General features: G+C 37.0%; 1 protein-coding gene across 1 annotated transcript in view; it reads right to left on the reverse strand.

Annotated features, from left to right (window-relative positions):
• The window catches only part of NFKB1 (nuclear factor kappa B subunit 1), a 118648-nt gene that overhangs the window by 36345 nt on the left and 66964 nt on the right, over window positions 1–15339 (reverse strand). Inside the window, 3 exon segments of the mRNA NM_001003344.1 lie at window positions 287–391; window positions 1863–2021; window positions 3853–4016. Coding sequence (NP_001003344.1) covers window positions 287–391; window positions 1863–2021; window positions 3853–4016 — 428 coding nt within the window.

The following is a 15339-nucleotide window of genomic DNA, read 5'->3' on the forward strand; positions in this document are numbered from 1 at the left end:
ATTACTCATTTATTTTAGTTTAACTAAGTTCAGATGCCAAAGTTTAAAGTACAGAAATATTAAAATGTCACTGATTACAATGATCACTATTTTTTTTTATTTCGTTTTAAAATTAATTAGTCAGCTTAAAAAAAACCCACAGACACACTTGGAAGAGGTGAAATGTGTACATTTTCTAAAAGAGTTCCATGTAGAAAAGGGATATTACTGAATCTACTGCCAAAAAGTGACTTACAGACACACTCAGAATTACATTCCACATCTTGAGATGGGAGCATATATTTACCTTTCTGAACCTTGTCACAGAGAAGATAAATTTCTTCCCCTCCTGTTACGCATCCAGCTGTCCTGTCCATTCTTACAATTTTCAAGTTGGACGCATTGGGGGCTTCTGATCACAGGAGAAAAACAACAACATCACAATTTATTCTCAGCTTCATAAGTCAATCTCTTATGGGAAACCCGGCCCTTAGCACACATTAACCAAAACAAAGTTCAAATAGTTTATCGTGGTGAGCATTGAGCAATGTATAAAACTGTCAAATCAATATGTTCTATGTGTAAAAGGAATATGATACTGTTATGTTAATTATACTTTAATTAAAGAAATAAACTGATGTCTTCACTTACATTGCTTTAACAAGGATACAAATAAAAAAGCTTCTGGAAGTCCTCAGAAGTCCTCACTTCTTGAACATGGATCATTCATTACTACCCAAACAGACTAGGCAGAAAGGAACAGTATTTGTGTCTCCCACTAAGACAGTAAGAAAGATTCATACAGAAAGAGAAAGAACTTTTCTGATGTTTCAGGAAGTACCAAGCCAATGGATTTGTGGAATTTCATGTAGGTCAAGACCTTCAATTATTTCCATGTTACCGATAGGCTGTTTACAAGAGTCTTCAAAATTTAGAAAAAGTACAATTTTCTTAAGCTACTCATACATTCTTATTTTACAGAAAAGAAAAAGGCAGAGGTTATAGCTCTTTTCCCCAGACTAAATTAGAATTCTGTGTGGTTGGGGCAAAAGTTTCTTGTGGTAATAGTATAAAGCTTCCTTTTTTTTTTTTTTCCTCCCACAGCTGCATTTTAAGGTGATCTTTAGTATACAAGTCTACATCATTTTATAACTCTTTCACTTCCCTTCAAACTTGTTTAAATTAAAGAAATTGGCCAGTTGTTGTACTTGGGGCATGGAGTTTTCTACTTAGACCAAACTCTATAAACTTTCAGTGAGCCTAAGTACCACACTTGCAGGCTTCTTTGATTTGTTTAATAAATCCCATGCATACCAAACAAGAAATGTGCATGGTAAAGGTTGAAGACCATGGTAAAACTCTTAAAAAGTTCTAGGAACTACAGACTGAAATAGAATTTTGAAGTCACATGCTGTTCACACTACTCATTTGGTTAACATGTAGTTCTTATCTTGTTAAAAGCTAGAACATGCAAGTACAAAGATGGATGAGAATAATAGTTGTTTTTATTAACATCTCTTTAGAGCCTCAACAAAAAATATTGAAGTGTTTTTCTAGGAACACTAATAATATATCCTCATGGAAAAAAATTCATAAATAATAAAAGATTTGCCATCATCAAATGGCATGTGAAAGACTAGCATGCACATTTGAGAAAGGAGAACCACATTTATTGCTCACCTCGTAACATTCACTTTTAATCTAGACGTCAACTTTTCCAGCTAGATTTTAGTATTCCCATTTGTAGATGACAAATGTGAGGCTCCAAATGATTTAGTTACTTGCCCTGGGACTCTGAGCTAGTAAGTAACTGCCAGGGCTGGGTTGAAAGTCTGTACTTGACACTATACCAAGCTGCCTCCAATTAGAAGTCAAGGACTCACTGCTGTCGTAGATGGCATCTGACACTACGGGTTCCAGGCGCCTTGTGAAGCTGCCGGTGCTATCTGGAAGAAAAGCTGTAAACATGAGCCGCACCACACTGAGGTCCATCTCCTTTGTCTGCTGAAGAGCTGCCTGGCGGATGATCTCCTTTTCCCGATCTGGGACCATACAGCACAGCGCATTCGTGCCCAGGGAAAGAGTAAAGCATGAATGTTTTAATAAGATGTCTTTATAAAGCCCAAATAAAGAATATAAATTGAAAATAAAAACCTGTTTTTTTCTTTTGAAATTATTTGTATTGCTAATAAAATTTTAAAAATGGTTTCATGTATGTCATCCAAATTAAAGGTATCCAGAGAAGCCCTCCCTGTATTTTCTGTGAATATAGTGAAATAGTGAAAACTGTCCTCCACTGGCTCTCTCCTTTCTTATCTTCTCCTGAATTCTCCTTTTTCTCCCTACAAGACATTACAGCTGAAGCCACAAAAGATGTGATGCCACAATAAGCTGATTAGGCATCAGCTGTATTGTGAAATGTGAAAATAAGTATTCCAAAAGCTCCCTAGCACAGGGACCATGTTCCTTTCACCATGCCTCACACAGTGCCTGGCACATAGGAAGTACTCAAAAAGTGCTTCTGGAGAAACTGAGTAGCTCCATTGCATCAGACTCCTTCCTCGCCTCCTGATGGAGCTTCGTGCTGATGGATCTAGCTGTATTTAACTCATAGTGTCACCAAAGGTGGTGAGTACTGTTAAAGAGCTACAAGTGAAGAGAGATGGAATTACAAAGGAGGGAAGAACCCAGAGGCTTTGGAGCAGAAGAGACATATGCTCTATATCTTGAAGGGCTGGTACAACTTGAACTTATGAAAGCGGTACATAAAGGCATTCCAGGAAGAGGGAACAGCAAAAACAGAAAGAATATGCCAAGGTGAGGAAGTGAGAATTCCTGGTGCTTCTACGGAATAATTCAGTTTGATGTGAAGGGGTGTAGTAGGAAAGAGCATTGGAAATGCACATGGGGCCAGGTCTTGAAAGGCCTAAAATGCCAGCTTACCGAATTTGGATTTTGTAGGCAGCAGGGAGATACTGAGCAGTGGTGTGGCAGGGGCTTTTGAAAGATTCATCTGGCCACAGGGTGCAAACTGGTTCAGAGGTGGAGATGGATAGCAGCAGAGCAAGAAAAACAGAGTGGGCAGTGGAACTTGCTAGAAAGAGGACAGAAGAGTGGAGCTACAGACTGGAGATACAGCATAAGCAAGGAGGAGGATTCAAAGTTGATGTGAAGGTTTTGAGTCTGGATGTCAGAATGTGTTTAGTGAAATAACAGTGATTGGTTTGGGGTCGCCTGAGTATCGGATGACAACAGGGTGACCAGACTAATGGACAACATGTAAAAGCAGCAATGGCACAGGTGGGTAGGACAAGGATTGGGGCTGAAAGAAAAAAATATAGATAAAAGCAGGAAAACATAAAATCTTAGCATTTTTACAAGAAAAAGAATAGTTTATGATGTGCCTGAAGAGTACGAAGAGACCAAAGAGGTTCCTTCTAAGAAGGTGAATAGCAGGAGGTAAAATGGCAGGAAACTAAAACAGAGGAACTAAGTGTTGAATTATGAGTTGGTTTTGACAGGCTGAAGAGGGCAGGGTACGTGCTTTAGGTAGGTAGAGGAAGACACATACAAAGGTGTGAAGATGTATCAGGTGTTCAGAGGGAGCTGATGAGGAGAGGAGGTACATGGTGCAATTGGAGGTAAAGCTGGAAAAGCTGGCTGGGGCCAAACTGAGTGAGGGCTTGGTAAACTAGGCCACGGAGGCACAGATTTTATTCTAGAAAATAGCAGGATGCCATCAAAGGTTTCTGAGCAGGGAAAGTGGGGTAGCAGCTTGAGGTACGGTCTGGGACATACGGAAGAGTGTGTGGTCTACACACGAGCAAAGGAGAGCCTGACCTCAGGGGACCGAAGTGGGGAGAGGAGGCTCACCTGTAAGCTGCCGGTCTCCTCCGCCTTCCGCTTGCAGATAGGCGAGATCCGGATGCACCAAAAGGCCAGGATTGTAGCCCTTCGTACATGCCTCTGTCATTCGTGCTTCCAGTGTTTCAAATACTTTTTTCTTTGTCACATGAAGTATACCCAGGTTTGCAAAGCTGGAGAAAAAGCAGTAACAGCAACAACCATCACCAAAAGTTAGGCAGTCGATAACAAAGAGTCCAGTTTTCCATTAGCACGGTGGCTTTTAAAAGATTCCACAGGCCCTTGGTTGCTGGAGCCCACACTATAATCAAACACCTTACTATTTCTGCAGTGGAACATATAAGGTAGACTCACCAAATGGAATAATAAAGACTATAAATCACTGCACATCAGGTCAGATTGGGTTTTGCCACCAAATGAGTCTGGCAAACTGAGCAAAATCTTTTGGTTTTCAGGGTTTATTACACTTTCAAATGATTAAGGGAGTGGGGTACACACACACACACACACACACACACACACACATTTTAGTAAGGAAGTTTTACCCAGTCTCATTTTAAAGTATTTTCTAGGAGAGTTGTTTAAATTTTTTTAAAAAATTCTGAATATGGTAGTAACTTATCTAGTTTTTTGTTTTTCGTTTTTTAATTTATTTTTTATTTTTTTGTTTGTTTGTTTTGTTTTGTTTTAAAGAATAAGAGGAATGGGCAGCCTGGGTGGCTCAGCGGTTTAGCGCTGCCTTCAGCCCAGGGCCTGATCCTGGAGTCCCGGGATCGAGTCCCTCATTGGGCTCCCTGCATGAAGCCTGCTTCTCCCTCTGCCTGTGTCTCTGTCTCTTTCTCTCTCTCTCTCTCTCTCTGTCTCTCATGAATAAATAAATAAAATCTTAAAAAAAAATAAAGAGGAATGTTTTATTTGGAAGGATTTTTTTTTTCTTTTTTCATTTGGATCATCCTTGGGTTTCTAGATGGGATTTAAATGGAGTGCCATTTCCTCTTTGGTTATCTGTAAGGATGGAATTATTTATTACTACTATAATGCCATCCAATTCTTACATGGATTCAGGATGGAGAACCTTTTATCTTATGAAGCCTACATACCTTTTGGGCAAAAACATGTTAATAAGCTAAAAGTAAGTTAAGGGATCTCAAAGAAAAAATATGAAATACTTCAGCCATTCATTTAAAAAATATGAAACACACATACATGAAACAAAATAAAAATGTCCTTTACCAACGAGACTTGTTCATTAAACAAATATTTGTTCAGCTCCATAATTTAGAAGGTAGTAAGTGTTACCAAGAAAAATAAGTTAGGGATGGAGAAAAGGAAAGGCAGTAATAGAAGATACGATGTTTTAAAATAGGGAGAGGTCAGAAAAAGCCTCATTGAAAAGATGGCAACTGAGCAAAGACTTTAAGAGAGTGAGGGAAAAGATGTGGATATATGAAGAACAGTATCAAGACAGAAGGAATAGCAAATGCAAAGACCCTGAGGTCAGACATGACTGGTGTTTTCAAAAGATAACAATGGCAAGGAGGCCAAAGTTGCTGGAGGAAAATCAACAAGAGGTCAGTAGTAATTGAAAAGTTCAAAGAGGTAACTGGGGGCACAGATCTTTTAAAGCCTTACAAGCTTTTCAAAAACTTTTCTTTTGCTCTGGCTTTTACCCAGAAAGAAAGAAAGAAAAAAGATTAGTAATGGAAAGGCAGAAATAGGGGTACCTGGGTGGCTCAGATGGTTAAGTGTCGCCTTTCGCTCAGGTTATGATCTCCAGGTCCTGGGATCTAGCCCATGTCGGGCTCCCAACTCAGCGGGGAGTCTGCTTCTCCCTCCCCCTCTGACTCTCCCTTGCCTCTTCCCTTGCTTGTGCTCCTTCTCTCTCTCTCTCTCTCTCTCTCTCAAATGAATAAATAAAATCTTAAAAAAAGGAAAGACAAAAATATTATGACAATTGGACTAGATGAAACAAAGAATAAGATACTGCATGAATGATGAACTACGGGAAGAAAATATAGGAGGTGAAGGCAGAATGAGATGAGCATTCATACAGAGGTCCAGGGACACAATGAGAAACGTGTCCAGACAGTGATAGAAAAAAGTAGGACATGAACTAGCATGATGTATAAATTTGTCAAATCACTATCTTGTGTACCTGAAACTAATGTAACTGTGTGTCAGCTACACTAAAACAAACAAATAAATAAATAAATAGTTAAAATAGCTGAGATACACAAAGAAGAAAATAGACCAAAAGAATATAAGCTTCCAAGGTCAAAGATCTCCAATGTCTAGAACAGTGCTTGTCATATGAGTGTCTAATAAATGTCAGTTGAATTAATGAATGCATGAATACAGCACAGAAAAATATGCAACATGACATACTGATATGTATGGAAGCAGAGGCAGTTTTTCTGAAACGACACCTTCATCTTTTGGCCTTTTAGGCTGTACTCCTACACAGAACATCCACAACTACCTATATATAGGTAGTAAGAGTGACAAACACCTATGTTACACTTTACACTTTGCCATCTTGAAAGTAATTTTAATGTATATTATTTAACTAATCCCTGTGAAAAGGGCATCAGCCTTATGTGAATAATTTCTTTATTCTGATAATAAATGAAACAATACAGAAGCCAATCTTCTGTTTCAGTTAGTGATGGGAGTAGATTGAACCTTTTACCTTAAGTAAGTAACATGAAACCCATGAAAAAATGGTCTTCCAACCCTGGAGAACAGGTAGCATAGGATCGTGATCCTTAAGAGAAACAACTAAGATGAATCCTGCAATTATGCTGGTTTAATGCCTAGAGTCTCCAGGCTGCAGCAGAGGAAGGGAGACCCTGCCAGGACCTGGCAATCTCTCTGAGTTTTGGAGACAGAGTTAAAAATTTGAGGAGGCCAAAGAGGCTAGAATTCACAGGCAGAGAACCAGAGAAGAAAGAACCATATACAGAGATATATTCAGAGCTGTACAATGGCCCTGCCTTGAGTCTTCAGTTAAGTACTGATCAGAGCATGTGTGTGAGACTGGGGAAAAAACCACCAGAATGGGGCAGGCAAAACATTTCTTGGAGCACACATGGAACTGGAATAGTTTAAGAAACCTTGTAATACATGAATCATCAGGATGAATATTCAAAAAGTTATTGGCTTAGTTATAGCATCAAATTAACCCTAGACTAAAGGCTGCTCTACTTTCCCTAACAAAGCTTAGAAATAAATCTAGAGGGATCCCTGGGTGGCGCAGCGGTTTGGCGCCTGCCTTTGGCCCGGGGCGTGATCCTGGAGACCCGGGATCGAATCCCACATCGGGCTCCCGGTGCATGGAGCCTGCTTCTCCCTCTGCCTGTGTCTCTGCCTCTCTGTCTCTCTCTGTGTGACTATCATGAATAAATAAATAAAATCTTAAAAAAAAAAAAAAGAAATAAATCTAGAAAGGATCAAAATGTTCTTGAATTTAATTTCATCCAAATGTTCAAAAATATTTAAAGGCATACAAAAAAAAAAAAAAAAAAAGCCAGCATGCAACTGTCCAAAATTCAAAATATCTGCCATTCAATCAAAAATTACCAGGCATGCAAAGATGTAGGAAAATGCAACTCATAATTAGGATAACAATCAATCAATAGTAACAGATCCAGAAATGAGAAAGAACACAAAATTTGTAGAACATACATTAATATAGCTACTATAGATATATTCCATATAGGTAAGAGGGTAAAAAGCTTTAATATGTTAAGGAGTACCTGCAAGATATAAAAGAGACATCACACAAACCTACAGAGATGAAAACTGAATTCACTGAAAGAAAAACACATTAGATGGAATTAAGAACTTGTTAGACACTACAGATAAGAGGATTAGTGAACTCGAGGACACGGTAATAGAACTATTCAAAACAAAACACAGGAAAAAGAACAATTTTAAAAAATAATAGATCACCAGTGAGCTATGGGACAATTTCAAACAGCCAAACACACAAGTAGTTGGTGTTTCAGATGAAGAAGAAAAGGAAGAGTGGATGGAAAAAATATTTTTAAAAAATAATGGCTGACAGATTTTAAAATTTAATAAAAAACTATAAACCCAGAGATCAAAAAATCATAATGAACTCCAAAACACAAAAAGTCATGAAGAAAACTACACTAAAGCCCATAATAAAACTGCGTCAGACTAGCAAAGAGAAATGAAAACTAATGAAGAAAAAATCTGGAAACCTGATAGAGAAAAAAGACCCGCTATGTGAAAGGAACAAAATGTCAGAATGATGGCAGAGGTCTGAAAATAAGGCAAGCCAAAAGACCCTGGGGCAGCATATTTTAAGAATGTGTAAAGAACACTGTCAACATGGAATTCTATACTCTTCAAAAATATCTTTCTAAAACAGAGACAAAATAAAGAGTTTAAAGATGTATGAGAACTGAAGAATTTATCAGCAGCAGACCAGCAGTAGAAGAAAAAGGAAAGGAGGGTCGTTGGGCAGGAGAAAATGCTACCAGACAGAAATCTTGATCTATGAAACAGAATGAAGAGCACAGCAAATGATAAATATGTAGTTCAATATAAATATTTTTTCCTTATTTACAATTTCTTTTAAAAGATAATTGAGCATGTAGCCACTCTGGAAAACAGTATGGAGATTCCTCAAAAAGTTAAAAATAGAGCTATCCAATGACTCAACAATTGCACTACTTGGTATTTATCCAAAGGATACAAATACAGTGATTCGCAGGGGCATCTGCACCCCAATGTTCATAACAGCAATGTCCACAAGAGTGAAAATATGGAAAGAGCCCAGATGAATGGATAAAGATGATATGGTGTGTGTATATATATATATATATATATATATATATATATGTGTGTGTGTGTGTATATATGTATATATACATATACATACAATGGACTACTACTCAGCCATCAAAATAAATAAAATCTTGCCATTTGCAACAACACGGATGGAACTAGAGGATATTATGCTAAGGAAAATACGTCAGAGAAAAACAAATACCATATGATTTCACTCATATGTGGAAGTTAAGAAACAAAACAGATGAACATAGGGCAAGGGAAAGAAAAAATAAGATGAAAACAGAGAGGCAGGCAAACCATAAGAGATGCTGAACTCTAGGAAACTTTCAGAGGGTTGCTGGAGGGGAGGTGAGTGGGGGGATGGGGTAACTGGGTGATGAACATTAAGGAGGACACTCAATTTAATGTTATATGCAACTGATGAATCATTAAATTCTACCTATGAAACTAATTTTAAAAAGATAATTGAGCATTTAAAGCAAAAATAAAAAACCTGTATATTGTGGAATTTATCACATCTGTAGGTACAGATATAGTACACAAAGCACATAGGCTGATAGAAGAGAAATGGAAGTACTATTCATGTACTATATATAAAAAAGTATAAAGTTACTTAAAGGTAGACTATGGTAAGTTAAAGATGTGTAGCATAACAAGCTGTAAAACAACTTCTAAACACTATATAGAGGTATAAACCAAAAAGAAGATAAAATCTTAGCAAACAATCTAAAAGAAGACAGAAAAAAGAGGAAAAGTGGAACAAAAATCAGATGTGATAAGCAGAAAGCAAATAGCAAGATGGTAGATTGAAACACAGCCCAATCAATAATCAGATTAAAAACATTGTTTTTAATACCTCAATTATGAGGCAGAGAGTGTCAAATCGAATTAAAAAAAATAAGACCCAGGTATATGCAGTGTATATTTACTCTAAATATAAAGACACAAATAGGTAAAAACTAAGAGGATGGAAAAAAAATGTTCCAAGCTAACATTAATCAAGAGAAAGCTGAGGGATGTCTGAGAGGTTCAGTTGGTTAAGCATCTGCCTGTACTCAAGTCATGATCCCAGGGTCTTGAAATTGGGCCACACTGAATGAGCACTTCCTGCTCATTGAGTCTGCCTCTCCCTCTGTCCCTCCCCCACCCTGCTTGTGCTTTCCCTATCTTGCATAAATAAATAAAATCTTTAAAACAAGCTGAAATAGCTCTGTATTAGTATCAGTCAAGGTGGATTTTAGAGCAAAAAAGTATAATCAGGGATAAAAGAGGGTCATCTCATAACGATAAAGGGATCAATCCATTAAGCAGACATAAGAATTCTAAATGTTTATGTATTGAATAAAAGATCTTCACAATATAAGAAACAACATCTTATAAACTGGAAGAAGAAATAGATATATCTATAATCAGAGATTTCAACACCTCTCTCTCACTAACTGATAGAACAAGTAGGGAGAAAGTCAGTAGGGATACAGAACTCTTGAACACTACTATCAAACAACTTGACCTAACTGACATTTATAGAACACGCGTTCTATAATGTGTTCTAATACGCGTTCTATAGCACGCGTTCACCTTGATTAGACTACTCATTCTCTATAATTGCACAATGAACATTTACCAGACGCACCATATTCTGATGTATAAAAGAAGTCTCAATAAATTTAAGAGGATTGAAATCATACCAAGTGTCCTCTTAACAGAATGGAACCTGATCAGATATGAATATACAAAAGATAACTAGGCAGGGGTATATTTAAATCAAGATGTAAAGATTAACTGTCAAAGCTTGGTAATGCGTACAGTGAGGGCTCACTGTGGTATTCTTTCTACTTTTGTGTATGTCCAACAATTTCTAGAATAAAATGTAAAAGAAAACAAGAGCAGGCATTTATTACTAAGCACATGCAACTGAAAAAACTGAAGATCATAAACATTAATACAGGGGAATGCAAGATGGTATAGCCACTTTGGAAAACAATTTGGCAGTTCCTTATAAGACAAATGGACCCTACAATTCTACTCTTCAGAATTTACTTGAGACCAAAAGAAATGAAAACTTATGTTCACACAAAAAGTGGTTTCATCTTCAAAAACAAGAAATAAACGAAACATTCTTCAACAGGTGGATTGATGACTGTGATATACATGAGTACAACGTAGTACTACTTTGTAACGAAAAGGAGTAAACTGCTGATACACACAACTACCGGGAGGAATGGCAAATGCACTCTGCTAAGTAAACGAAGCCAGACTCAAAAAAGCTACGTGGTGTATGATTCAATTTTTATGTCATTCTGGAAAAGGCAAAACTATAGGGAGAGAAAACAGATCAAGAGTTGCCGGGGCCTGGAGTGGGAGGTAGAGTTGACTCCAAGGGGCACATAGAATTTTTTTGGTGGGGGGAGGGACAATGGAACTATATACTTTGATTGTGGTTCTTATTCGAGTATTTGTGAAAATTCATTGAACTGTGCACTTTAAAGGGTAAATATTACCGTTTTTAAATTATACTTTAGTGAAACCCGACAAAAAACTTTTAAACAGATGGCTATCACAGCTAATAACAGGACTGGGACTACAATCTTGTGTCTTACTCAGGAATGCCATATTCTATACTAGTGGTTTTCAAAATGTAATTTCTAGAGCAGCAGCATCAGTGATTCCTGAGAACTTATTAAAATGCAAAATTTGAAATCCTATCCCAAATCTACTGAATCTGAGACTCTGAGAGTGGGGCTTGGCAATTTGTATTTCAGCAAATCCTCCAGGAGATTCCAATGTGCCTAAAGTTTGAGAACCACTACTCTATGCTATGCGAGACCAATGAGATCAGAATCTCTGAGAGGAGGGCCTGGTCCAGTATTTTTATGAAGTGACCAAAGGTGACTTTAATTAGCAGTCAGGTGTGAAATCCTCTACACTGTGCCAGATGTTCTATCATCATCATTATCAGTTGGGAACTACTGCTGCCCTCTGGGTAGGTTCAAACCCCCATGTCATTAGGTTGGGATTCTCAAGAGGCTCCTTCATCTGGCCTTTCTTCCTCTCAGGACTCAAACACTGATACTATAGCTGGTACAAGATTCAAAAGTACCCCTTACTCACAATCTACACCCTAATTTGGAAGTTGGATACTTCTAATCTCAGTCCATACTTTGTTCATTTTCTCCAACCAGCATTTTTTTCTGTGTATTTGGGGTTAACACTCTAAGACTGCCAATAATCAATTGTTTTTGGACCTACAAAAATACCAATTTAATACAGTTTGTACTAGCTCATTGAGAGAGGTCTTGTTTCTCTTTTGTATTTATATATCCACTTCTAGTGCATACCAATTGGTAAATGCTGTAAATATGGGTTTAAAAAAATGACTTCAGATCTCTCTAAATCAGGGCTGCCAGGAAACAGGGGGTGTGGTGATTATTGGTGAGGAAGATGGCTTAAAGCAAAGTCAAGTAACATAGTTTCCATTGATTGAAATTTCAGAGAACTAAGATGTTGTTGAAGCAAACTGTCGATATTCAAGGTCAAAAATAAAATACTGAACTAAAATTATTTTTATGAGGACAGGCACTAAAAGCTAACTAAGCAAATAAGTCAGAAATAAAATTTAAAACATTAAAGCTAAATAAAAAAAAATTTAAGGCAAAATCCCCCAAATGTAAGCATTTAAACCTACAGTTGTGACTCAAATTATCTAAAACATGAATATTTTAATCTAGATAACAAAATATCTTTGAAAATAGAAACTAAGTTTTATTGAGAACCCCAAAGAAAAGTATTTCTTTGGCTTTGATAATTTATTTTTTAAAATTTGCCTTTATTTGTTAAATTTTAATTCCAGTATAGGTAACATACAATTTTGCATTAGTTTCAGGTGTACAATATACTGATTCAACAGTTCTACACATTACTCAGTGCTCATCAGGATAAGTTTACTCTAAACCCCTTTCCCTATTTCAGTCACACACACCCTCATCTCCCTTCTGGATTTGATAATTTAAAAATTATTTATCTTCTCAGAGTTATTTTTAAAATTTTTTTTGTATATTTTTTATTGGTGTTCAATTTGCCAACATATAGCATAACACCCAGTGTTCTTCCCGTCAAGTGCCCCCCTCAGTGCCCGTCACCCAAGTCACCCCAACCTCCCGCCCACCTCCCCTTCCACTACCCCTTGTTCGTTTCCCAGAGTTAGGAGTCTCTCATTTCTGTCGCCCTCACTGATATTTCCCACTCATTTTCTCAGAGTTATTTTTTATATATTCTTTTTGATATGCTGGATTGGTGCCTTGTTTGTGAATATATACTCAGCCTAAGCTGTGTTACTGAAAACAGGTTATCTTGGTTCCATTTCTAGTATTGACAAGTCTAAGGAATAACTCTGGCTATCTTCCTAAATTTTTCTAGGTGCTATTCTTACCTACAAGTTAGGGCCAAATAATAGTAATCGATGACATTCCATAAATACATATGTTGCAAGTCTGCTCGTGTCATTTTATAATATTAGCTAAGTCTAGAATTTTCGAGAGGTAAAGGGCCTGGAGATTAATTACGGAGCCCAACACTCATATTTTATAAAGGAAGGAATTAAAGTGCTCAAGAAGTCATACAAATTGCCCCTAATCCAGATTACTAGCACATTCTCTCTACTAAAATGCAAGAGGTTCTGACATTGGAAACTTAAAAAAAATAAATAAATAAGAGAGACAAATCATGAAGGAAATACTGTAAGCAAAAGTTTCTCAATTAAAAATCAATTATATTGGGACTCCTGGGTGGCTCAGCAGCTGAGTGCCTGTCTTTGGCTCAGAGTGTGATCCCAGAGTTCCGGGATTGAGTCCCACGTCGGGCTCCCTGCGAGGCGCTTGCTTCTCCCTCTCCCTATGTCTCTGCCTTCTCTCTGTGTCTCTCATGAATAATAAGTAAATAAAATCTTTAAAAAAAATAAAAATAAAAAAATCAATTATAAAAGGAGTACCAGTATTTCACAGAACAAACACTCTTGAATAAGAAAGTCTACTGAGTCTGTTGTAACTCCTAAGTGGCATCCTCTTGACTAAATTTCTCACTGAAATTGTTGTATAGGGTTACAAAAATCTCACAGTGCTATGATGAGACATCTTGATCAGTCTTAGGAGTGTAGATGCTCAAAATGTTTGTTGAATGAATGAGTTCTCCCAATAACAGAACCCCACTGCAAGAGAGTAAAGGATTTCCTTCCTTTCCTTAGAAACAGGGAACTTACTTCTATTCCCACTGTAGGTTTCAAACCAAATAACCATTAGTTCCTTCTAAAATCCTAGAAGATTACTAAGCCAAGCCACAGAAACACCAAATTATAGACAACATACTAGCAGTTTTACAATAACAAATATTATTCGTAAGGAACTTCATCTATAATTTCCTCTAAAGGATATGATTATCACACAGATTAGACAGGACCAACACTTCAAACTGACAGCAGCCTACTGGGGTAAATCCGCAGAAACACTAAGTGATCAATTAGTCTGAAACCCTGACAATTACCCTACATTTCAAAGCTCTCATAGGTCAGTCAGGAACTGTAAGAGTATTCCAAAACAGACGATGAACCAACTGTGACATACAACAGGAAACAGGCCAGTCTTTCAAGAGAATGTTGAAACAAGTTCATATAAAGCACAACTGAATTTTTCAAATCAATTTAAGCTTCTTCCTCCAATCTAGAGTCTTTTTTTTCTCACATCAAAAGAATCAGATTTTAGTGACTTAAAAGAAAGCTCTCTCTCTAGGTTTTTCACACTTGAATATTTTCACAGTCAAACAAAGAAATACCTAGGAACATGAAAGCTCAACCTCCCCAATGACAACCAACTTAAAACTTGATCGGAATTCAAAGCCTGAAATACTTACCATCCACTTAATTACAGTTGATTTAAACAATTCCTTTCTTTTGAGTGAATAGTCCAGATTAACTGGGATTTTATCACTAACTGTTTAAAACAGCATTAGGAAACCCTAGAAGATATTCTTAAAAATGAAACAATTAATTTAAAGTTTCTTACTCCTTTTAGGCTGCATCTATTTTATAATATTTCATTCATTTAAAATTGCTTGTTCTGTCTGCATTTAAGATTCTTAAATGAATATGTCTGAATATGTATTTGTGTTTCAAGTCTATGAATGTCAGAACAAATTTGCATTCCTTATCTGGGCACACTTTCTAAACAGCATAGATCTGAAACAATATTGATCTATTTTATGTTTAAAATGTTCATACCATAAATCTAGGCTCGATCGCTCATTAAAAGAATCATCAAGAGTATAAAACCACCTATTAGGTGTTTATTTCTGCCATAGTTAGGTTTCTTCTAATTTGTCCTTATCTTTATTTCCAGAAGGAAGATACAGCTAAAAGTGGCACAAATGCTTCATAGGTTGAGTGACCGTTTAATTTATCATCCAAACTGGGCCATTTCTGAGACTGAAAGGGGGTGTGTGTGCTATAAATAATTAGGCCAGAACCACGGTGCAAACTTAGGAAAACTTAGACATGTGGATATCTTTCCCCTTGGAGTCCAAGTGAGAACTCACAGTTTTATTTCAAGGCCCTCTGAGAGTCTTGGGAAAGTTCTGTATGAAAAGGACATAATCAGTCAAAGTCCCATGTTGTATCCGCTCCTACCT

This window comes from Canis lupus, chromosome 32, assembly GCF_011100685.1.
Source record: "Canis lupus familiaris isolate Mischka breed German Shepherd chromosome 32, alternate assembly UU_Cfam_GSD_1.0, whole genome shotgun sequence".
NCBI lineage: Eukaryota > Metazoa > Chordata > Mammalia > Carnivora > Canidae > Canis > Canis lupus.